Here is a 25,231-nt window from a genome sequence, read left to right as displayed (position 1 = left end):
GTATGGATAACTGGATGTTTGTTATTATACGCAAAAACTACAGAATGGATTTTGATAAAACTTTACAGTATTATTTTTTATAGCCCAGTATAACATATAGGCTATAATTTATGATGATCTGTGATTAATCAATTTCACGCGGGTGAAGCCGCGGGCAAAAGCTAGTCTTTATCATTGTTTTCCGAATGAAATAAACACAGCATAAAGGAAGGTTATGTTGAGGATGTTTATTGTGAAATTATGTTGTTTATAACAACGTCCTGTACCGTCGGAATTTTTTCCCAAACCTTCACGGCTTCTTTTGATTAGCAAAAGAAATGTCCTCGAATAAAATGAATGTTTGTAGTAATTTGCGTAATTTTTCACGATCAAGGTTAACACGTGCCGACGTGGAACCCTTGTAAATAATGTTACGCTATTATTCTTCTTTTATCACATGCTTCGAATGAGCCTCTTCTTTTTGATTCCTACTTTACACCTTTCTGCAATAAGGCCTCAGATTTTTTAAAATAAACTTTAAACGAATAAAGTATGAGAATAAGAACGTTGGTATCCCGTAAATTAACTTTATTTGGTCCAAATGTAATTGCTTACGCAAGCATAACTGATATATTAGTCGCCCCTAATATTTGTCTCAATTATTTTTTAATCATTACGTAAATAAGTTGCAACTTTTGTCAAATAACAACTTTATTGAATTAATTATAACTTTATTCCCCACTCAATAAGATTGTCACACATTTTATATAAAACATAAAGGAATTACAAAGTTTTTCTTCACAACTTCTCGAAATAGGACTGAAACCTCGAAATTATCATGACCGTATTGACAGTTTGTAACTTAATTTGAGTAGCAACTAAGTAAAAGCTTAATAAAATATAAGAATGAACATAACTTTTTTTATGTGTATCCATCAAAACATAAAATTTATTAATTAGCACAAAATATTGACAAAAAATATAATTATAATATCCAATCAGCTATATCTATTACTACGTTTCTGTACATATCGCACGTTCATAATCAAACCGTCACTATACGAAATTGGGAGAAATTGAGTTAACAACACCATCTATCAGAGCTCCGCGAAAAGTGCATGCTGTAAAAATCCCACGCTTAAAACTCAAATAGTTCGGCAGATATGACTAGTGTCGTTATGGAGTTTAATGGGGAAACCGGCATATGTTGTGAGTAACAGTGACACGTTTTTAGTAGTGACGGGAACTGGACGGGCACGCCGTGATAGTTATGTGGACTCTGTGTTGAAAAACGTCATTTTTAGCATAAAGACGCTTTTACTCCAAATCATTAAGATAAGTCACAATAAAGTAATACGAAAAACGCCTTAAAACAAAAAATGACAATATTTCTCTTACATTTTTAAGAAAATTGTTCCATCATTTCGTAGAATATTGTGTTTATCCGAATTGTGTAATATTAATTAAAACAACAAGAAAGATTTTTAAATGATTAAGTAGTTATTTTTTTTAACAGCTAACAAAAATGCCACCAGTCAATCCAAACACTAGTAAAATAAAAGAAATTATCAAGGTAATTACTACTTTATCTAGCGTTTGTGGACTATTTATTTATTTATTCGATCACCAACAAGGTTACATTGAGGCTTCACAAAAGTAACTATAAAGAAATGAAAGTGCCTTGGATTCGATCGAGATCTGAGCAGTGCTACAGTCTCTCCAACGGTGCCAAATTGACTATAGATACATCGAAGTGTTGAAAGGCTTGTACGAAAACGCCACAATGTCGGTTCGTCTCCAGGATCAGGACTCGAAACTCATCCAGTTGCAGCAAGGGGTGAGACAGGGACACGTCATAATATCTCCGATACTGTTCAACACCGCCCTGGAAGATGTTTTCAAGCTTCTGGACTGGAGCGGATTCAGCATAAATATCAACGAGTATATCATCCACCTTCGATTTGCGGACGATGTCGTAATCATGGCTGAGACTGTGGAAGATCTAGGCATAATGCTCGATGGCCTAAGTCGATGGCCTAAATGTCCATGTAGTATCCACTCATCTGGAGACTCTACTCTCGAAAGTTTGTTGACAATTTATGTCTACCTGGGACGAACAGTCCAGTTACGTAGGTCCAACTTCGAGAAAAAGGTCAATCGTCAATCCAACTCGGCTGGGCAGCGTTCGGGAAGCTTAATGATATTCTCACGTCCGAAATACCGTAGTGCCTCAAGACAAAAGTCTTTGATCAGTGTGTGTTGCCAGTGATATTTTATGGATCTGAGAGGTCACCCAAAAGGTGATGGAGCGTGCGATGCTCAGTTAGTTTCCCTACGTGATGGAATCAGAAATGAGGAGATCCACAGGAGAACCAAAGTGACCGACATAGCCCGCAGAATCGCTAAAATCAAGTGGCAGTGGCCGGGGCACATAGCTCGCAGAGGTAATGGCCGCTGGATAATGATCCAGAATTTAAACCTACTTCTCTGAGCCCTTTTCCCATGAAAAATCACTATCTAGTTCGTCAAGTTCATCGAGGTCATCAAGTTCTTGTTGTTTAAAGGCTGCCTGAACAAAAGAGTACCTTATTTTTTAAGAAGTTGATTTATGTGATGTAATTTTATAGTAATTTCATGTGTGTAACGTATTTATTTCTGATCGAGAATTTACATTTATTACCGTTACCATAGGTACCACTTAATCCAAATTATAAAGTTTTAAGTTCATTAAAATTACTGATTTTTCTATGTTAGTTTTATTTAATAATAATCATTTTTTAATCTTTCATCATCAAATTTATATGAAAATAGTGACATTTCTACCGGAATTAATAATACAACATTAACATGTTTTTAATTGAAAACTGTCACTGTCTCAATTTTAGTGGAAAAGTGACACTATTTTTAGGGAAAAAATTAAATATTAAATAAACCATTATGATAATTTGAAAGATAATTATATTCCCGTAAAAGCCAAACAAGCCACTACTGGTATATAACAAAAAACAAAACATTTAAGAACATTTAGCACACTTTGCAAAGGTTTTAAAATTTGAGTATTTCAAATGCTTTTCCTGAAAAATCGACTTTTTTGTATAGTGACAGTTTGATTATGAACGTGCGATAAGTAAATATGTTTGTCTTTTCGATTTTGTAACTTGGGTCCTCGTCTGAAACCTTATCATCACTTTCTACCTACCTACTAAGAGTGCAAACACAGTGCAAACAAAAAACAAATACTAAAAACCAAACTTCAACTATTTTCTGTTCTCGTAACGCCATCTATCTAACCAATGGTAAACTAAAAGCTTCTGAACTTTTCATCCAAAGTGTCGTCAAAAGAGACAAAACCTAGTTTTTAGCTAATAAATTTACATAAACGCCAAAATTATAAACCATAATGGCCCAAAGTCAGTTCTGAATGGTTCTAAGCAGTTGTAGACTTGTAGCAGGTGAAAGTACTCGTAGTTCATGTTAAAGCTACGAGAGCGCGCTACGGTGCTACGAACACTACGAGCTAGACTGACTACGAAATTGAATATTTTTCGTAGCGCACGCTTATGCGCTGTTTTAAAATGTTATTACAAGATGTGTATTAAACAAGTCTACTATTTAAATATGTAATCAAACATATGTTTTTTCGTTTCCATAATATTTATGAATATCATGACGTAAATAAGGTTTTGAGTTAATCGTGGACGTTGTGATGGTTCTATTCAATACAGACTTTTTAAGGTTTTGGAGATTCACTAGATTTTTTAAAACTTTAATATGCCTATTTTACTTATGCTTTTCTACGAGTAGCTAGAAGTTGAAAATGAAAATCCATTATTTTTCTAAAATATAATTTATTTACAATCAAATACATCAACAGTATTACGTACAGTTTGTTATTTGTTATACCATTTTACATAAATAAAAATATGACTGTACAATGGATCCCTTTTGTAGGTATGATGATAGTAATCGAAACTGTCATGAATAATTTTTAGTCAATTTCTTATAAAAAATGTGGTCGAAATCATCAATATAATTTAAAGTCCTACTGCCATAAGCATAGCTCTTAAAATATTATGTTTTATACATTTCCTCTTCAAACTGTCTAGCTAACTGTCGACAGCTATAATTTCTTTGATCCATTCATAATTATTCTAAATAACTATTTACAATCTTTATAAAAATAAACAACAAACGTCAAAATCATTTATTTTGTACTTAACAATGACTAGATATTAAATGCGTAGTCTAATTAAAATGCTTTACAATCTCAGCTTCAATGTATGTTAATTGTGATTAAAAATAAACTTAAATGTATACTCGGCATCGAATTAACTCGCCACAAAACCAAATTGAACCTCAGTGATAGTTTATTTTGGTTTTTGGTTGTTTATGTAAACTGGAGACCGCAGTGACGTTAAAAACATCGATGAATCATTTTGATGATGATCGAATCATTTTATTTAATAATAATATACATCTAACTACAATAAGTATTAATACAACGATATTTACAATAATATTGTAAGTAATAATAGTAAATTAGCACTGAATCCTCAGCAACATGCTGCATTATGAATTTTTATTTTATTTATATGAATGCTCACAGACTACTGGGTAGTGGACAGAACCTAATATTTACTTATTATTAATTGCTAAAACGCTATTCCTTCACACATATATTTTGCATAGAAATAAGAACTAAGACTGCATTTATTGTGGATTGAATCAAATGGATTTGACTTTTCTAATTGAAGACCCATTTACTTTCAAATAGTTTTACCTTTCAATTGCTATGTAGTTACAAATTGCCTTTTTACTGCATATCACACACGTATAAAAATACCTTACATACATTTAACTTAGCCTTTTTACAATTCGTTCAAACTTTAGTATTATTATTGTACATAATTATAATGAATTTAAATGCCAGGTCTAGAATAAGAATTAAAAATCTAAAAGCTAAAATTTTTATCGTTGCTCGTTGCATTAGCATTAGGCTTTTATTTATGTTTTTTTTTACAATTATTACCTGCCCTTTTTTTGCTTACTTTCTACGACTAAACCACAATTTTGTATTTAATAAAAAACATTACTAAACATAATAATATTTTTATTCGATTCCTTTAAAACACATTCGTAATAATTTCGTTGTTTACATTAAAATAAAATAAACCGATATAGGTATTTAGTTATTTATCGTTTACTACAAAATTATCAGAGTGCCAAGACAAAGTTGCAAAGTACGTGACCGTTCGCACCGCGAAGCGATTTCGAAATAAATGTTATTGTGCCCAGTGACAATGAGAAATAGCATTAATTTAAAGATGCTCTAAACAGGGTGGAATTTCGTAATCTGGTGTCGTTTACAAAAACTGCGGCGACTTCTGGTACCGATTCCATCCGCCACTCCTTCCGTACTGGATGCTGCTGTATCGCCGGTGACTGCCTCGGCACTGCAGTGTAGTACAAGTACGCGTACTACAAGTCCGAGTACTGCAAGTCCGCGAGCTACACGTGGTTGACTTTTGATGCAATCCGCGCATCTGTTGGGGATAAGCCTGCTGTAATTAGTAAATGTTAGGTTATGGGCGTTTCTGTTAGGTACTCGTAATTAGGTTGGTGTCTAATTTTTACGTTAAGTGTGAGAAGCGTAAGCATATGATTTCTTCAAGAGAAAGCATGACGCGAAGTAGAAACTGTCAGAGATTGAAATTTGAAAGCACGCAGAGTGCGTGGCGTTTGCAAAATATAATTTTAACGGAAATATTAACTGGAACTTTAGTTGAAAGACACCAAACTGAAAATAAAAATTATTTTTAAAAGCGTAAGCTCAGAAGTAATTTTACTTTCTTGAATTTAATAACTTATTTAAAGAGCATGAATAAATTAAATACTGTTAACATGAAGCTGTTGGTTGACAACAATTCCCGTGTTACTTTTAAACTGTTTCTTTCTATTTATTTCTGATACTCAGTTGCAAACCACGCAAATTAGCAAAAAGCAAATTGCATAATTTACTTAACCACAAATTAATTATATAGTAAATTTTATAAAATGCAAGGTCCTATTTCATTATTAGTCTTTACTTTTTTCATTCATCATCAATTTTCTCGATAATCGCCAAATAGTAACATAATATGTTACATATTATGTAGGATTAGGATGTAAACGTCATATTTTATTTAATTGAAACTTGTCGAGAAACACAAAATAACAAAACAAACGAAAACTACAGGTCATTGAGAAAATCTCTTTGTGAAATTACGAAACGGACAAAGCGATGAAAAATCGCAGAAAGATGTTTTTCGCTTCTTTGTTTCATAGTATTTTATGGGAATGTTTTTAAATTACATTTCACGATAAATTGGATACTCCAAACTGACATAACAATCTTTTGATCAGTCATTCTGGTGCAAAATGAGCCTTTTATTTCAATAATTTATTAAATCAAGTGAGATTAATGTTTTCTTTTTAGTTAGGTGTCAAAAAGTGATTGAAATACCGTCTCAAATAACATAAAAGCCGAAGGCACAGGAAATCTGATATTTTTTAAGGAAGAAAAGCATATTGCCTTAAATAAGCTACTAATTTGATTTTTTCAAGGTTTTGAGTTTCAAAATGAAAAGTCCTCTGTGAACTTCAGAGATAAAAACTTGGGTTCAGAAATTTCCTCAGTGAACTTTAGATATTTTTGTTACAATTCTTGCATGGAATACTTTAGTGATATGAATTTCTTAGTTCGACTGAAAAATAGTTTCAATTAATCAATTGTACGACCTCAGTGATGTGACTTAAATTGTTTTGTTATAGCCTACATTTTAAACGAAGGCTTATAATTTTAGTAGGTTCTATAACTTCTTTTTTTTAAATATAACCTTTTTTTACTATTTTAATATTCAATTATAAATTGTACTAGATAGCAAGGAATTGTTGGCACCCAACGAGCGTACATCTGTATGAACTTACATGGAGTAGAGTACTAGAGTTTATGTTACCGGTGTCGTGGCAGATGAGCTTGCGCAGCGAGCGTCGGAAGTTGCGCGTCATCAGGCAGTACACGATCGGGTTGATGGCTGAGTTCGCGTGCCCTGGAATACACACGATTGGCCTATAAGTGGCAGTAGAATAGAACTAAAGTCTACTACTTCTAAAGTCATGGTGTTATACAGGGTGGAATTTTGAAATGCCACCTGGAGGGAAAGTACTCTTAATACTGTAGATAGAACATTTTACTGAAGTAAACATTCCTTTATTTTTGAAAAGAAAAAATACTGCATTCAAAGATTTTTGTTTTTTTTTTTTTTTTTCGAAAATTCACTACCATACTTTTTTCGTAAATTCATTTTTTGTAACATAATTAAAATAATTTAAGATTTCATGGTTTTCCTTTCATTTGATTTATCAAGTATGTTAGAGAGATTTCATCCTTATACTTAACCCTAACGATCGATGTAATAAAAATACAGGGTGTAATTTTTAACAGATTTTAGTTGGTTCGATTCCCGGGTGTGACAAGCAAATTTTTTGAAATCTTTGAATGCAGTTCTATTTCTTTTGAAAAATAAAGGAATGTTTTCTTTGAGAACATTTTTTCTATCTACAATATTAAGAGTACTTTCCCTCCAGGTGGTATTACAAAATTCCACCTTGTAGATAGTTTGCTAAGAGCCAAAGCATACGAAAAGATTTCGCCGTGTAACGCGCGACACGGCGCCGCACCACTTGGGTGTCCGCCACAAATATTTCAGCAGCAGCGACACTGCTGTGACGTCGCACCACCACCGCAACGCGTCTAGTGCTTTAGCTCTTAGACTTCAGCAAGCAAAATCATGTAAGAAGGTTTTTGGTCTAGAAGATCATCATAAGACGTCATCCACACAAAGTATGTCATACCTTTACATGAACAAGAACAGTTGAACAAGTACTTATGCAGGCACAAGTAATGACAACTTACCCAGAAGAAGCGTATACGGCAGCGCGCTCGACACTGAATCCACCGGTACCGCGTTCACGTCGACCAACAGCTGCAGGATATTGTACGGCAGCCAGCAGAGAGCAAATAGCACTGCTAAGAGTAGCAGGATCCACGCCACCCTCTTCCTTTCTCGGACCAGGCGTATCCTCTGGAATTAAGAGAAAATGTGTTGCAATAGTTGATCACCGATATTTGCGAAAATTGACCCAAAAGACGCGAAATAACGATACTCCTATCTGACAATGTTTTGGGCTGACACTGTGTAGGTTTGTTGTCGACACGATAAGAAGAATAATCGTCCTTTTTTTCGATCAACTAGCGTGGGGATTGTAGGTCAAACCCTTCTCCATTTTCCTCCGATAAAATATAGAAGGTTGTACTCCTGCAGTTTACACCAAAATGACCTGATGATGGTTAAACTTTATTTTTCAAGTTACCATTCCCAGATTGCTTTAAATTCACTTGCTATTTGAAACCACAAATACTTTTAACCATTGACATCTTAATTCCATCCAGAACCAAATATTCCTCAACGCCTTCCGTCTCCAAACTTCGCTGTAAATTAATTAACTCTTCAAACTGATTCTCGACTCCAAAGCCATCAATTTACTTAGCTTTATATCGTCTTGGCGCGAGTCTCCTCATAATTACCGTCCAATTAATATCACATCACGTTGGTACACGTGCAAGCGGCTTATGTAAGTTGCGTACTAACGTAAACAGCAGATTTACTCAAGCTTACGCCCGTATTCACAAACATTACTATGAGGTCTCACAGTGCGCGTGGATGCACAGGGTGACATACGAACCAATCACAGAGCTCTATTAAACACTGTGCGTTCATTAAGCGCGCATCGTTTGTGAATACGGGCATTAGTTTACTCTGACACTTTATTCGTTAAATACGACGTTTCTTGCACAGTTTCTTCTCAGCACTGGCCCAATTTATTGTCCCGAATCCATGGTAGGTTAATAATAATAATGGGAAGTGTAAAAGCGCTTTTCCCTGTCGTGGGTAAACGCAATCCGCGAGAGCCTAAATACATTTCCCTCCTGAAACGCACGCGTATCGCAAACTCGAATCATGTACATCAAGGATTAGGCGTGTAAGGATAATAGAGTCGTGTTTGTTGTTGCAGATAATTGGTAGAGAGAAGAAAATTTATTCCTCGCCAATACATAATGGTAACTAAAATTGTGTTTGTTATTGAAATGTTGGTCTTGAAGCGCTGGTAGGGTAAACAGTACAACAACTATGAAGAGGGTCTAAATAGAAATTAACAATGACTATTTCGTTTCAATTCCGTGGATACGCACAATGTTATCCGATCCACCCGCTTATAAAATACAACTATTAATATTGTCGTTACTATTAGTCAAGGTCGACCCTTAGGCTTGGTTGCACCATCTTACTTTGACTTTAACAAACGTCAAAAATTTGCCAAACTCCATACAAAATACACCGGTTATCGTTAAAGTTACGGCCAAAGTTAGGTGGTGCAACTCAGCCTTAGTTTCCAAACATTCTGGACCTTTCTTCATCCAAATATAGAATCAATCATCTATAACTGTCCTTCCATTACCTTTTTGTATGATTCACTGAACAATAAATGTTTACATATTGCGAGATACATAATATTTTCTCTTGAAGGGTCTCCTCCAATTTATTGCAAAAATATTGTTTACGAGACAAAGCCAAGAAAATTGGTTTTTAATGCGCTTCGAGTTTGTACTGAATCATTCTCAGATAATGTTTTTCTTTTTCTCTTGTTTCTAAGCTTTAATAAAGATATGTACTCGTGAATAACATATCATACTAATATCATAAATGCGAAAGTTTGTGTGGATATCTGGATGTCTGGATTTTTGTTACACTTTCACGCAAAAACTACGGAACGGATTTTGTTAAAACCTTACATTTTTATTGTTTATAACCCAGATTAACATAGGCTATAATTTATGACGATCTAATGACAAAATAAATTTCACGCGGGTGAAGCCGCGGGCAAAAGCTAGTTGAATAATAAAACATTCAAAAGCTGTGTGGAACTTATGAGAATTTATAGACTTTCCTAAGCTTGTAAGATCAATGGATATTGTTAAAACTCATCATACCTACATTGATTTTAAAATACTTACAAATCAAAGGTTTGCCAATGCCATTAATTTATTTTAACTAGTTTTAGTTTCCAAATCAAACTTAAACTATAATTAACTGTTTTATTTCAAGTAAATAGTAATAATTACAGTACCAAAATTCTATATAAGTCACAGATTGATTTGCGAAACAGTAAATTGTGTAATCAAAGGTACAATATTAACTTAAATAATAGCTTTCGTATTTTCGGTTGATTGGCCTGCCGCTAACGGAGGTCGACAGACCCTCTTCACAGGCCATGACATTTTCAATTGTTTCCATAATACTATTAATGGTTCAAGTTAAGATAATATTTCAAGATAATTGAACCTGATAACCCACGCTCTGTACTCATTCACACATAAGCCCGAATGTTTTAACTGATTGTCTAGATTAGTAGAGTCAAAAGTCATTTTTGCACTTATTCGCGTCGTCCCATTACTTTAACCCTACATATTATCCCATCCCATCCTTTCGAAACAGCGTATGTTTCGAGACAATACATAGGGTACTGTGGAGAAGCAGCGCAAGAATTATTAGTATCATATACTAAATCTTAGACAAAATTAGAAACTTACGTCAATTCCAAGTATTTCTGTGTGCGATTACTTTACTGGTTCATGAGAAATACTAGATATAATTTAATTACTATCTATTTTTTTATTTTAAACTATAGTTGCATAACTAAGATATAAATTGTAGAATTTCCTATCTCACCTTTAAACTGTTTGAAATAAATGGTTCCATCGCAAGTCAAGACTGAGCAAAATACTTCAAATACCTTCAAAACTTGTATTCGAAGTTTGGTATCGTTCATTAAGTAACTTATTGGCTTAATTAGAATTTAATGGCTATGAAAAGCCGATATAAGCTATATGGAACCACAAAATACAAAGGTATAGAGAGTTATTGAAGTACTAAGAATAAGGGGGTCCCGTTATCCCGTACGTAGTAGCGAAGGTTGATTTAGCGAAGTACGTTTTGCGAAAAACATTCATAGTTGTACGCTGGAGCGAAAGGCCACTGAAGCGAAACACTCGCGGCGAAAAAGTGTTTTTGCTGACCTAGGTAACAATGTACGAAATAACATGTATTTTCATGAAATTAAATTGCTACTAAATGTCAATGATAAAAAATAAAATCAAAATTAAGCTCTCCTAGGTCAGCAAAAGTAGGTACTTTTTCGGCCGCGAGTGTTTCGCTTCAGTAGCCTTTCGCTCCAGCGTACAATTATGAATGAATAAGCTACTGGGCCTCTTCAATAAAGTAGCCAAGTCAAATCTTGAGCTTGGCCTGCGAAGTCAATAAATGACGACACATTCTTATCCCTTCAAGTACCAGTGAATCGAGACACAATAGAAATCAATTGACCACTTAGTGCCCTCGCCCACATAAATGCGATGCAAACGCGATTCAGTAACCCTCCCTCCGTTCTCTCCCCGATGTCGTCCGACACGGTCGCGCATCCGTGTCGAAACAGTTGCAATTGTGTAGCGCGTTAGTAGCGCGTTGGCATCGCTTCAGTAGTGCGTTGCAAATCTCAGTTGCAAATGCGTCTAACGCGCGTTAGTAGCGATGCTATCGCTCGTTTACGAAACGCGCGACAGCATCACTACAAAAGTCGCCGTGGGCGAGGGCCCTTAGGGTGTCACAAGTTAATATTGAACTTAGCGCTCATTACACATTTATGTTTTTGATGGGATTATTAGCATCCAAGGAACATTTTTACCAGCGGTCTATATAATATTACTTATGGGTTAAATAATGCGCATAGTAGGGTCTGAAACAATTTAAATATCCCAGTGCCGATCCCAGCGCCCACCTTTTCCAGAAGGATAGGTATGTAGGTAAGCGGTTATGATAATGTAAAAAATGTACCAATAACAATTTTGTTTTGAAAACTCATTTAAACGATCCTACTCTTACAATATATATTAACCTGGAAATCTAAATTAGGTTTGGAATTTTTGTCGTTCATCAAAAAGTAATTTTTTAAGCTTCGCAGGTTACCGAATCAAAAGTATCGATACCGTGATTATGAAAGCTTTTGAAATTTCATTTCTGAATTTTGAAATTATAACGATAATATCATTGTGACTTTTATTTTTTTCTATGGTTTAATCCATTTTATCATTATCCTCGGTAATGTACGATATTAATAGGTGTAACGATATAAGTGACATAAAAAGGGAAAGGGCTACAAATGAAAAATAGTTTTAATTTCAGCATCGGATTGCCGATTCAATAGGTCGCTAGTTCGATCCCCACCGAGTGCTAGAATATTATCGTGATCCTATTCAGTTCCAAAATAAAAAAATCTACATGCGATAAATGGAATAATAAATTGAAAGTAGATTAACGCCCGTATTCATAAACGAAACTTGTTTAAGTGAAGCAGCAAATCGAACGCACAGCATTTAATAGAGCTTTGTGATTGGTTCGTGTGTCATCCTGTGCATCCACGTGCACTGTGAAACCTCATAGTAATGTTTGTGAACACGAGCGTACTATCCGTTCGCTTTAAGTTTGCTGCTGGCGATAATTATGATGTCACTCGAAGGGAAGCGTCTATAACTATGACAAACTTTAGGTATTTAAAATATTATTTATTTATTATTATATTGATAAAAAGTGTGTATTTGCGTAAAATAAGACAAAATTGCGTTTATCACTAACTAATTGCGTTTAGTCGCGGTTGGGGGAGGGGACGCGCATTCTACGGACCGGCAAACTTAGCGCGAACGAGTAGTAAATTTTGTGTCTATGTGTATTATTTTATTGACATCACAGCGCAAATGCATTATAATTATTTTTCTCACCTGTTGGCTGTTAGCGCTTCCCTCCGTCTGGTCGAAGGGCGGCAGCACTGAGCACAGTCGGCGCCCCATCAGTGAATACGACACCACAACTATAGATCCTGTAAAGTAAAATAACGTTTCTTTGGTATCTAGTTAAAAAAACTGACAACGTTATGAGTACTCAAAATAATTCCTCTTTCATTTGGAAAGTTTTGAAACTCTTTTTACAAAAGTAAGTATTATTTTAGCATTCGACCTCTACATGTGTAGGTACTTTCAATTTGCGGGTTCTGTAAACACTAAATTGTTTGTTTGAAAGGGAAAAGGACACTTTTGTTTTATGACATAGGCCCGAGGAATTTCAAGTAATTCATGATTGTATAAACTTATCTACTTACGTGGACATTCATGCGAGAGTATAATTACGTTTGCTTTTAATTTGTTTTTTTTTTTTTCATATTTAAATGTAACTAGAATTCCATACCAGAGTATGTGAGTATTATTTTTAACGCAGCCAATGATGTAGGTACTTCTTTTTACCAACATTAAATAACGACAGAATTATGTACTTCAGTGATTAAAAAGAATTAGTATTTTATACAAAAAATAAATAAGAGCTTCATCGTATTACACATTTTTCATGCGTAAATATTCCCAAATACTTAAGCACATCTAGCAAATAAGATTTTTGAACCACAATGAAAATGTTGAGTACCATCTCGAATTCCTAGAATATTTTCTTGATATATATTATGAACTTGAACAGTTCTAAAAACATTTCGTCGAAACGAAAGCACTTCATAAAACCTAAGTATATTTGCGCTAAAAAAATAGACAGACTTATTGTCTCATAAGTTATAATTATTATACTAAACTTTAAACTTAAACTTTATTTGAATAGTGAAACTTACAATTAATTTTAGTTACGAATAAAATCATATTTTCCTGGAAAAGATGTTAATTAAAAGATACAGTTTGGATACAAACATTTAATTTTCTCAGAAAATACTGTTGCCAATAGGTATCATTAGACACCACAACTTTTTCCGTTATTGTTAGTAACATCTTACTAATATATACTTTTTTCAAAAGGATGTTTTTTTAACACAGGACGGAATTTTAATAATTTTATGTATCAATAATACAATTTTATTAGACTATTGATAATAATTCTGTATAATTATACTGATCTTTCGAATTGAAATATAATTTAATGCGGAGTATTTGAATGCGAAATAGGATTCGTAATTACATAAATCTGAATACAAAATTAACGATCCGAATAAACGCCATTACAATAATTTTTAATTTAAGAGTCACGTTTTATTAAATTGTAATTTGATCAAAAGGGATTTAGACACAGTCGAGGGCAAAGTAAGATATACATTTTTGCTTTAAACTTTTATACGCTTACAAATTAATTATTTGTTATACGCTTACAAATGAATTTTATGTTTATATTGAGACACTTTTTAGAACCCACTGATAAAAGAAATACTTATGATGTCTTATCGTATGTATGAGATAGAATCAACCTGGTTCACAAAACTAGAGCCATCCGTAAATGATCGGTTATCAGTTTTATGTAAAAAAAAAACTCAAAAAAAAAAAGTATTAAATCCGTCAAAAATTTTAGTCAACCTTAGTTTTTCCCTTGTTAGTATTTAGTTGAAACATTATTGTTTATTTTTTTCTGATTACCCACCTACACTCTATCTACAAGAGGAAGTAAATTAAATTATCAAAATCATGCCGCCCTTGAGGTAAAATGGCTTAATTAAGAGTGTCAGATTATCCCGTTTTATCCTGATAAGAATATTCCACGTAACTTTTACAAGATAAAAATGGTTGCCAATTATGTCACATAATTTTTTATTAAGCTTTAATTTCGATATTATAATGAGATCGTTACACAAGTCGTAATCGGATTGTGTTTGACGCTGAAGGTAATCCCTTAAAGTACGGTACTTGAGCGAAGTACGGCCTTAATATTCAATAATCCGCTAGCTCTGATCGGCCTCATGAAAAAATTGCCTATTCTAATAATAGAGGTGAACTGAATTGAAAATTACAAATTACTTTACAAAGGTTTATTGAAATATTTGCTACGCTCGAATCAAATATTTTGGGTAATAACATACTTTTTTTAGAAATAGCGGCCGCCCGCGACTTCGTACGCGTAGATCCCGTTTTACCCCCTTCATCTATCTTACGCGGTTTAAATTTTTTCATACAAATGTTTTTTCCCGCTAACTCCCGTTCCCGTGGGAATTTTGGAATATCCTGTTGTAACTAAGCTTTAAGTTTACTAAGGTACCTGCATGCCAAATTTCAAGCGTCTAACTTAAGCGGTTTAGATTTTTCATACAAATGGATTTTCCCGTTAATTCCCGTTCCCGTGGGAATTCCTAAGTATACTATAACCTGCCCAGGAGTATGAAGAATAATTGTACCAAGTTTTGTTAAAATCCGTCGAGTAAGTAGTTTTTGTTTCTATAAGGAACAGACAGACAGACAGAAAGACAGACAGACAAAAATTTTACTGATTGCATTTTTGGCATCAGTATCGATCACTAATCATCCCCTGATAGTTATTTTGAAAATATATTTCATGTACAGAATTGACCTCTCTACAGATTTATTAGAAGTATAGATGTGAAACATTAATTGCTTTATAATTGTTGAAGAAAGTCTATTAAGTTAAAGATACTTTACACTGTAGTTTTAAGGGCAAATTAGTCCTCTATTCTAAGATCGAAAAATCTAAAATCGTTATTGTTTCTTATGCGAGCGTGAGTGATATAATTATGTGACTGTCACTCAATTTCACGGAATTATAATAATAATTAAGCCCAGTTAAAGTTAAACATATTTGACCATGACTGTACAAGACCGCTGCTTTGCATTCTGATGCCGAGTGTGCATTCAATAGTGGTCAGTTCTACAGACACCACTACCCAGTACAAAGCAAATGTGGTTGCGGGATGTGAGCCCGCAAGGCTTAACGAAATGTTTGGTCAGCACGATCTGTACAAACCACGATACATCAAGGCAGATGCTGTGGTATCTATGTTATTTCAATAAGTGCTTGTATGTATATTATCGCAAAATATTTTACTGTCTATTTTACCCATACACATTTGTATCCTTAAATTATTATAATATAATTATTATTCCATTTTTCCTATCATAATTATTATTATTCCAAAATAAATAAAATGTATCTCATGTACACAACTTTTACCCAGCTTTTTTGGGGCAGCAAGATTTTGGAGTGGAGGCTGCGTACCGGATAACGCAGCGTGGGACGGACCCCTTGTGCGACATCGTAAAGGTAGCAGGAAGGCGTCGGACGCAGGCCGCTACCAACGGGGCAACATGGAAAGCATTGGAGGAGGCCTATCTATGTTCAGCAGTGGACATTCTATGGCTAAGATGATGACGATGATAATGACACAGCTTTGAAGTGAAAACGTCTTTGTAAATTACGTTTGTGTCGCTAAAATTATTGTGTACCTACCAAAAGGAAGGAAGGATGAGATTTTGGCCATGTCGCATTAAAATACCAAATTATTCTAATGCGACAAGGCAAAAATAGCCTCCTTCCAAACCGAATTCCAATAACAACCTCACCAAAAAATACTTTTCACATCAAATTATCAAATCAACCGCAAACAAGCCTTCAAATTCCACGTCCGGAAATCTGACAAACCCATCAGATTCCGGAATAAACCGAGAATTTTTAATTTCCCTGCTTCGGAACATCTGCCATTTGCCATTTTATTAAGGAGTAATAACAATATTCAAGTCATATTTCAATTTGGGAAGTAATGTGAAGAATTTTTATGGGGGAATTTTATGTGCCAGTACCTAATTCCCGTGGCCGTGTGGGAACAGCGGAATTTAGTAACTCATACGTCTGAAAAGGGTCGGTTTATATTAATAGCGGCGATATTTTATAGAAACGTAAATAAATAACGCGTGATTGGACTCTATCACGAAGCCAGACCTTGGTAAAGTCGGTCAATAGCTTGGACCTAAGTCACGTACAGATGAAAAGAATTAAACGTGCTTTTTATCGAGCATTGGTGAAAGTAGTTTTAGCAAAATTCTAATAATTAGATTTATAAAATATCCTAGGACCCTTTTAAGAACGTTAATAATAAATTCTATCAGTCTCTCTTTGTTAAGTACTTACTTGGGAAATCTTCGAGCGTGAAAGACTAATAACTTTAGATGTCATAATAATAAAAATAATTTAAATCGTCAAAGAGATGCCAAAAAACATTACAAGGTAATTCGGTAGGCAGGTAGTAGACCAGGTATGTACTCACATACGTGTTACAGCTATCCGTACCCAAGAGTTTACTTCTCAAGTCGGTATATTTATGAAACTGCAAACGAGACCGTTTAACTCTTTTGAATAATACCTTACCTACCTTTTCTAGTGTATGCAAAGCCTTATCTACATTCAGACTTAAAAATTTAATGATCATTAAAATTTCAATCCCTCGAAAACCAAAAATATAGAGAACATTTCAGATAGAAATGTTTCAGACAGTCTTACATCTCCAGAGACTTGCTAAGCGTCCAATTAACTTTAGATAGGTAATTTCAGTTATTGTTGATAAGAAGCTTAACTAACGTTGTTTTTCTTATAAAAATGTTATTTTAACTATTTTTAGGAGCATGTAAATGCCAAATACAACCCGATAGAGCTAACTGCGCATCTCGCTGGAATATGACGTAACGGCCACCAGGTGCGCAGTTAAATTGACCGGTTGTACACTAAAGGTATCAGTTAGCAGCCGACTCCACGCGGCAGCAGCAGACGACATAATCATAATCATAATATCTTTATTACATGTCGCCATGATGTCACTTATGTATTATGAAATACTTGCAGGCGACGTGTCGCTTGCAATAAGCCTTAAGCCCGTTTTCACCATCAATCCCTAATTTTTAAGTGACCCCCATGAAAACAGAATTCTCTGTTATATTATGTTAGCTTAGGGGTCACTTAAAAATTAGGGATTGATGGTGAAAACGGGCATTAGAGTGCTTTCACATTTAGTAGGCGCGCACACCGTTGATTTTTAGTTGGCCGATAGTTGTGCCCGATTTCAAATTGTATTAAGAATAGGCCAAATCGAATCGGCGTAGTGTGCGCACTCCCATACATGCCCTTACTGATCAACAGCCCGACTAAACTATCGGCCGCCGAAAAATCAACGGTGTGCGCCTACTCTTAGACGATTTAGCAGCGCGACAGACGCGCTGCCGAAAATTTCATACTATGTGACAGCGGAAGCCTGCCTTCACATTATAAAAACGCCGCTGCCACGCTGCTGTCGCGCTACTAACGCCCTAATGTGAAAGCGCTCTTACATAGAAACCAGTAGTCGCTACGACACGTTGTCCGCTGCTGCCTCATGTCGTCCGCTACCAACTTGTACCTTTATTAGCTACCCATCTAAAGCATTAAAAAAAATAGTTTACTTATGCCCGTTTTCCCCATCAATCCCTAATTTTTAAGTGACCCCTATGGTAACATATAACAGGAATTTTGTTTTCATATGGGTCAGTTAAAAATTAGGTATTGATGGTGAAAACGGGCGTTAGTTACTCACCTGGCACGGCATAGACCAGGATGAAGCTGAAGGTGCCGAAAAGCTCCTTCCTCATGGAGTTTGGCCACTTCTCCGTGCAGAACTCGATGCTACGCTCCACCCACACCTGAGAGACAAAGAAGATTAGAAGTAAGTATAATGTACAAACTATGGTAAGTTCGTTCGTTTCAGCCGAAAGACGTCCACTGCTGGACAAAGGCCTCCCCCAAGGATTTCCACAAAGACCGGTCCTGCGCCGCTCGCATCCAGGCACCTCCCGCGACCCTCACCAGATCGTCGGTCCAACTAGTGGGAGGCCTGCCCACGTAAGTATAAAGATTCAACTGCTGAATAAAGACCTCCAAAAATACTTGCCAGTATTAGGTAAAAGCTTAAAAGTCATAGCAAACATATTGAGCATTTCTGTCTGTCTTAAGAATATTGAGCATTACCTTTTAATTTGACTGTCGTGTTCTTAGTAAAAATCGTAAGGCATTTTATCCAAATTTATTTTCTGGCTGTAGTAAGCTGAGAACTAACAGTGGTGAGATGTTACGTCGCGTAGGTTATAGGTAAATTCGTTAGAACCTTAGTTTAGTCACGTATCTAAGTTAGCTAGGAAGGTAATTTGCAATGTGACCTAAGAGTAAACATATTTAAACTACCTCACAGAGTCCTTTCGACACAGCGCGCTGAAAATCTTTGTTACGATGAAGCTTGTACTAAAAGTAATAAGATGCCACAGTGTTTCATAATCATCATCATTTCAGCCATAAGAGCACGCATAAATTAGACGTTTTGAGACGGACGTTTGTCATCTGTTTGCAGAACCGCACACTGAAAATTGAATTACCTACATCTTCGTTGGAAAAATGACAATCAATTACAATTACCAACAGAGTGTGCGGTCCTGTAAACGAACGACTTGTCTTGTGTAATTTGATAGAGCTCTAAGACGTCCACTGCTGAACATAGCACATAGCAATGATTTCCATAGTGACCTATTGGTAGTGGCCTGTATCTATCCAGCGCCTTCATGCTACCTTTATGAGGTCGTTGGTCGACCTCGTAGGTGGCTGCGTCGAACCAGAAACTTGCTGCCCCATCGGCCGTCAGTTCTGCGCTTATCGCACAAATACAATAGATCAGAAAAAATATAAAAAGAGCAAACTTATTTCTTATCCTAACAAACAATACTTTGATACATTTTTTCTTATCATTCCTTTTCCCACGAGCTGGCTTCACGTGAAAATCCATCCTTTTCGAGATAAAACACGGAAAAATGTCTGTAAAGACGTCACCAAATTGGCAAAGAAATAAGATAAACGGCGGAAAAGAAATGGTCGAACATTTCCACCCCAGTCATATTATTATTATTATCCCCCAGAAGTTATCGTGTAAGAAAAATGAAAAGTACTGCATATTTTACGGATACGTGACAGATTTTAATGCGGGCATTTCCTTCTCGCAAGTGGAACGTGGTGAGAATTGATTTCATTTCTCAGCACACTCAACAAATAATATTGATAGCTTCTGACAAGGATTTTTTATGATAAACATTTTTTGTATCAGTATTTATTCGCGATTATTTTTCTAAATTTCTCTTATCCCAATATCGATAGTAGCGTCCTCCTGTAAAAGTCATTTTCAGTGTTCTTTCCAAAGTGGCAAAAATCGGAACTAATAAACCAGTACAGACAGTAGCGCCGCCTATCAATGTCGTAGCTGGGACGGGTCGTTTTTGGACATCTATATCAAGTACTTAATAATTTACAAATTATTTTCATCATGCTTATTTATGAGGTCCATCATTATTAAAACATTTTATAAAATCATAATTAGATATTAAAATGATACGTATGTACGGTTTACTATAAAAAATGCTAGTTGGTTGAGCAATTGACTAATGGAAGTGATATTTTACGAATTCGACAAATACAAAAGTTAAAATTTAACGGTAGAGATAGCCGTGTGTCCATTGGGTGCCTAGATATTATCATGCGATCGTAGGCCTCTTCTGATTGGCTGTTACAGAAATCACGCCACTCTTCTGATTGGCCGTTTCAGAAATCACGCCACTTAATGACAATGAGTTTGGACTTACCAACATTTAAATATTAATATACTACTAGCGCCATTTAAACTGTGTGTTTATTGGATTTGTCTATGGAAAGTTTAATCTACAACTAGTAATTGCCATTGCTAAAAATAATTGATAATTTAGCGCTATAGATATCATCTAAAATATTAACAAGAGGCAAATGTATATCGATACGTTACGAATAAATTATTTATTTCATCATCATCATCATTATTTCAGCCATAGGACGTCCACTGCTGAACATAGGCCTCCCCCAATGATTTCCACAATTGCCGGTTGATGGCGGCCTGCATTCAACGCCTTCCCGCTACCTTTATGAGGTTGTCGGTCCACCTTGTGGGTGGACTTATAAAGAAACTCAAAATTGCACAGCGTGCTATGAAGAGGGCTATTAAGAGGGCTATGCTAAGTAGGTATTTCTTTACGAAATCGAATCAGAAATGAGGAAATCCGTAAACAAACGAAAATCGCTGACATAGCCCAACGGATTAGCAAGCTGAAGTTTCAATCGCCAGGGCATATAGTACGCAGAACTGTATTAGATTAGCAGATTTATGTATTTATGGATTAATTATCTATTAATCTGACTAATGCCTGTTTTCACCATTAATTCCTAATTTTTAAGTGACCCCTATGAAAATAAAATTCCTGTTATGTGTTACCATAGGGGTCACTTAAAAATTAGGGATTGATGGTGAAATCTTGTATAAGACTAATTAATTAATTATATTATGCGATCGAATTTCATAGCTATCACACAATCTAAATGAGGAAAGTTAGTAATTATCAAAATCAATTTGTCAAGATAATCGTCATAGGTAGTATCAGTTACGTATGAATATTAATTTATTATCACAACACGTATGCCAGTCTCTGCGATGTTCATTGTACTAATAATATTATGGTGTAATAAACGTTCTACTAGGCTATTATTGTTCACAACACCGTGATCTGAGTATGGAAAAGCTAACAATAATAATAACTTTAATTATAAGTACATGTATTATGTCACTCTACACGTTAATTCGCTTTGGATTACTTGAATTACATAAATTGAAATTTGCAACCAATTTAAATCACCAGCTCGTCTTAAAATACGATTAAGACCATCTTAAGTTTAATGCAGATAAAAAAACGAGCGAAAATGAAATGTTATTTTTCCCTTGGTAACACTAATTACTTTAGTTAACTATTTCTTTTACAAGGCTTTGTGTGTTCTTTTTTCAAAGTTTATTTACAAAGTGAAAGATGACAGACAAATGAAAATGAAGAATCGAAAGATAATTTAACTTTATTATCTTTTATCATAAAATACTCGTAATATAAAAAATACAACTAAATATTGTGTTCAAAACTCTACGTCAACTCCGGAAAATTGCATAAAATTCAATTTACATCAAGGGTACCTATATTGCCATATTTAGCACAAACCAGAACAAATGAAGCTCTAAAATAGACTGCAAATTCCGAAAAAAATATTTATCAGTAAAAACGATAAATGTTACGAGACATAACGATAACGTTATTACTTTTGTGGTTAATGTCTTTGCCACGAAAAATACATTAAAAAAAAACAAAAGCTAGAGTTCGTCACGCATCGCTGCATTCGAAATTTAATTTTCACGCGGTCGTCGTACGAGCCACTCCCAAGCCTTCTTCTTCGACATACCGCGAGTGCGTATATTTTATAATTATTGTAAATAAATTCTAAAATATGTAATGTAAAAGTTAAAAAATATTGGATAGGCGGGCTAACGGGACAAGATCAGCGATAAATACTTTATACTGCGTCGGCCGAGCCATTTTGAAACCACCGTTAAAGTAGTAAGTGTTCTACGATTCTCCTACCCTCTTATTAATGTAACCGCCGGATTGCAAGTCCCATGTTTATAGCTTTGTAATAGTTGAAATATTGTGGCAAATGTTGATTTCAATATTTTAAATGCGATGTAGTCTTATTTTTATTATTGTGGGGGTAATTTATTTTACATTTAACGGCCATCTTTCTCGGTAAAAATGTATACCTGCTGTGTGGTTGGTTAGAGATGGATAGAATATTTAATTTTTATTGACATTCATTTTTGTCATTTCAGATGACTGCTTGCATCTTTGATGCTGCCTTGAATCATCAGACACCTGATAGCAAAGGTTAGTTATTTTTAAACTTGAATATTTATAAGATGTAGGTAGGTTTTTTATTTCGCTCACCTACCTACAAATGTAGTTTTTCATACTGTTGCGTTTTGAGTTTTTCAATATAAATAGTTAAAGTTAGTTTTGTTTTTCTATGTAATGATGATATTATAATGCCAGCAATCCTATATTTAGTTACTATATTCAATATTCATACTCCAAAACAGTCTGGCTAGTTTATGTCAATTTTTTAACCGACTTCAAGAAAAGGAGGTTCTCAATTCGGTTGGTTTTTTTACCTCTGGTAAATTGTTAATGGTGATGATAATGATAAAGATTATGATGATCATCATCTGACGGCGATGATGATGATGATGATCATGACGACAATGATGATCGTCATGACGATGATGACAATGATGATCGTGACGATAATGATGATGATCATCATGACGATGATGATCATCATGACATCATAACGATGATAATGATGATCATCATGACGGCGATGATGATCATGACGACGTTGATGATCATCATGACGGCGATGATGATGATCATGACGACGTTGATGATCATCATGACGACAATGATGATGATGATCATCATGATGATGATGATGATCATCATGACGATAATGATGATGATCATCATGACGATGACGATGATGATCATCATGACATCATCATAACGTTGATGATGATGATCATCATGACATCATCATGACGTCGATGATGATTATGATCATGACAAAAATGATGATTATCATGACGATGATGCTGATGATGATGATGATCATGATAATTTTATGACAATGATGCCATTTTACTAGCTTTTGCACAATTGGGGACTAGATGATGCCGTAGCATCACTATTCATCACATTCATACGTAATAGTGGTAATGGTTTAGTATGTAAATGATCATTTTGTTGTCTTTTCAGCCAATATGCAATGCCAGTTGCATATTGGCTTTCTTTGCAGGTGCAATCGGTGATCAGAAAGAGAGCAGTGAAGCAGCTTTCTCCAACAGAGATCAGCGACAGCACCTGATGCATAAGGTTAGTTTCATGTCTCTTATTTATTTTGTTGCTAACCTACCTACTAACTTTGTTTCGGTGTGATTTTTTTTTAGTCATCATGACAAAATACGTCACTACATGAGTACATTATTAAAAATGATGCAGGGTACACCGCAAATAAATACTGGTTGCGAGCTTGCTGCATATCGACGTACATTTTTAAAGCGGTGGTCCAAGTTACAAAATAATTTATTGATTTTTAATGTGCTCTAATTTTCTTTAATATGTTCCTTTTTATAAACCAGTTAGATTTTTAAAATGACCTTAAATCGCTCGTATCTCCAAAATAGGGCGTTCAATCAAAAAATTGCCCCCTCGTAGCTTATTAAATGAGAGAAAAAATAGTAATTTTGCCAATTTTTCCATTTTTCCACACTAAAAAATCAAAAAATTTCCCAGTCCAAACTCTATACAAAATGCGTTCGAAAATTCGGCTATGTCTTGCACCACTTTTAAATCGTAACTCGACATTCATTTGTTATAATTTGTCTTTGCTATTAAAAAAAACAAATGCTTGCTCGCTGTTCGAAATTTAAAATGCGCGCGTCAGTTACGTTCGAATTGTGAACCCCACTCCCAAGCCTTCTTTATATTCAGTCGCGATCTCAAATAGTACGGCGGGTGCGCATATAAATTGCGACGAAATTGCAAAATATGTAATGTAATAGTGAAAATATTGGTGAGGCGAGCTAAAGGGACAGGATTAACGATAATTACTTGAAATTCTGCCTGGATCGTGCCATTTTCAAAGTTTTGAAACCACCGTTAACGTAAGTAGTTAGTGATTCTTCTGCCCTCTTTATGATAAGGTACCGCCGGATTGCAAGACCCATTTTTACAAAATAATAGCTTTGTAATAGTTAAAATATAATTACAAAACGTTGATTTCCATGTGATTTTGAGACATTATTATAGTTAGAACTGGCTCATAAGATTTTTTATTTTTAAGATTATGTGGGTATTCATAGTTTTGCTGCCTTTTGTATTGTTCTTGGAATTGTACGGAAGATTCGTCAACTTTATCTGCCTTTGAATAGTGTGCTTTGTACAAATGAAACTTTGGGATCTTTGTCATAAACATAAAGAAGCGGGAGTGATAATAATCATCATTTACATTCGACGGCCATCTTGCCTGGTGGTTCGCGTAATTAGTGATTTTTTATTGACTTTCTTATTTTTATCGTTTCAGCTGGCGGCTACTGGGCCTACATCTTTGATGCTGCTCCGCCTTGGACCCGGAGCCGAGGAGCAGAGCGGCTTGCGTCTTCAGACACCAGGGTCAGCGTCTGATGCTAAAGGTTAGTTATTTTGTAGTTTTTGGTTTATGCTAACAACCACAAATTGTGTTTGTACTAATGGCCGTGATGATGATGGTGGTGGTGATGATGGTGATGATGATGGTGATGATGATGGTGATGG

The 25,231-nt window shown here is 35.0% G+C and overlaps 1 protein-coding gene across 1 annotated transcript in view; it reads right to left on the bottom strand.

Moving 5' to 3' along the window:
- Positions 1-3,971: 3,971 nt before the first annotated feature.
- Positions 3,972-25,231, bottom strand: part of NGR-A35 (neuropeptide receptor A35) — a 68,653-nt gene continuing 47,393 nt past the window's right edge. Inside the window, exons 4-8 of the mRNA XM_028312400.1 lie at positions 18,520-18,625; positions 12,911-13,008; positions 7,934-8,102; positions 6,975-7,067; positions 3,972-5,522 (exon numbers count right to left, since the gene is read on the bottom strand). Of these exons, the coding sequence (XP_028168201.1) occupies positions 5,488-5,522; positions 6,975-7,067; positions 7,934-8,102; positions 12,911-13,008; positions 18,520-18,625 (501 nt within the window). The 3' untranslated portion in view covers positions 3,972-5,487. The remainder of the gene's footprint in view (positions 5,523-6,974; positions 7,068-7,933; positions 8,103-12,910; positions 13,009-18,519; positions 18,626-25,231) is intronic.

Source organism: Ostrinia furnacalis, unplaced genomic scaffold (genome assembly GCF_004193835.3).
Source record: "Ostrinia furnacalis isolate ACB-3 unplaced genomic scaffold, ASM419383v2 OfSCF0283, whole genome shotgun sequence".
Taxonomy (NCBI): Eukaryota; Metazoa; Arthropoda; class Insecta; order Lepidoptera; family Crambidae; genus Ostrinia; species Ostrinia furnacalis.
This window is presented reverse-complemented; position numbering and strand designations above follow the sequence as displayed.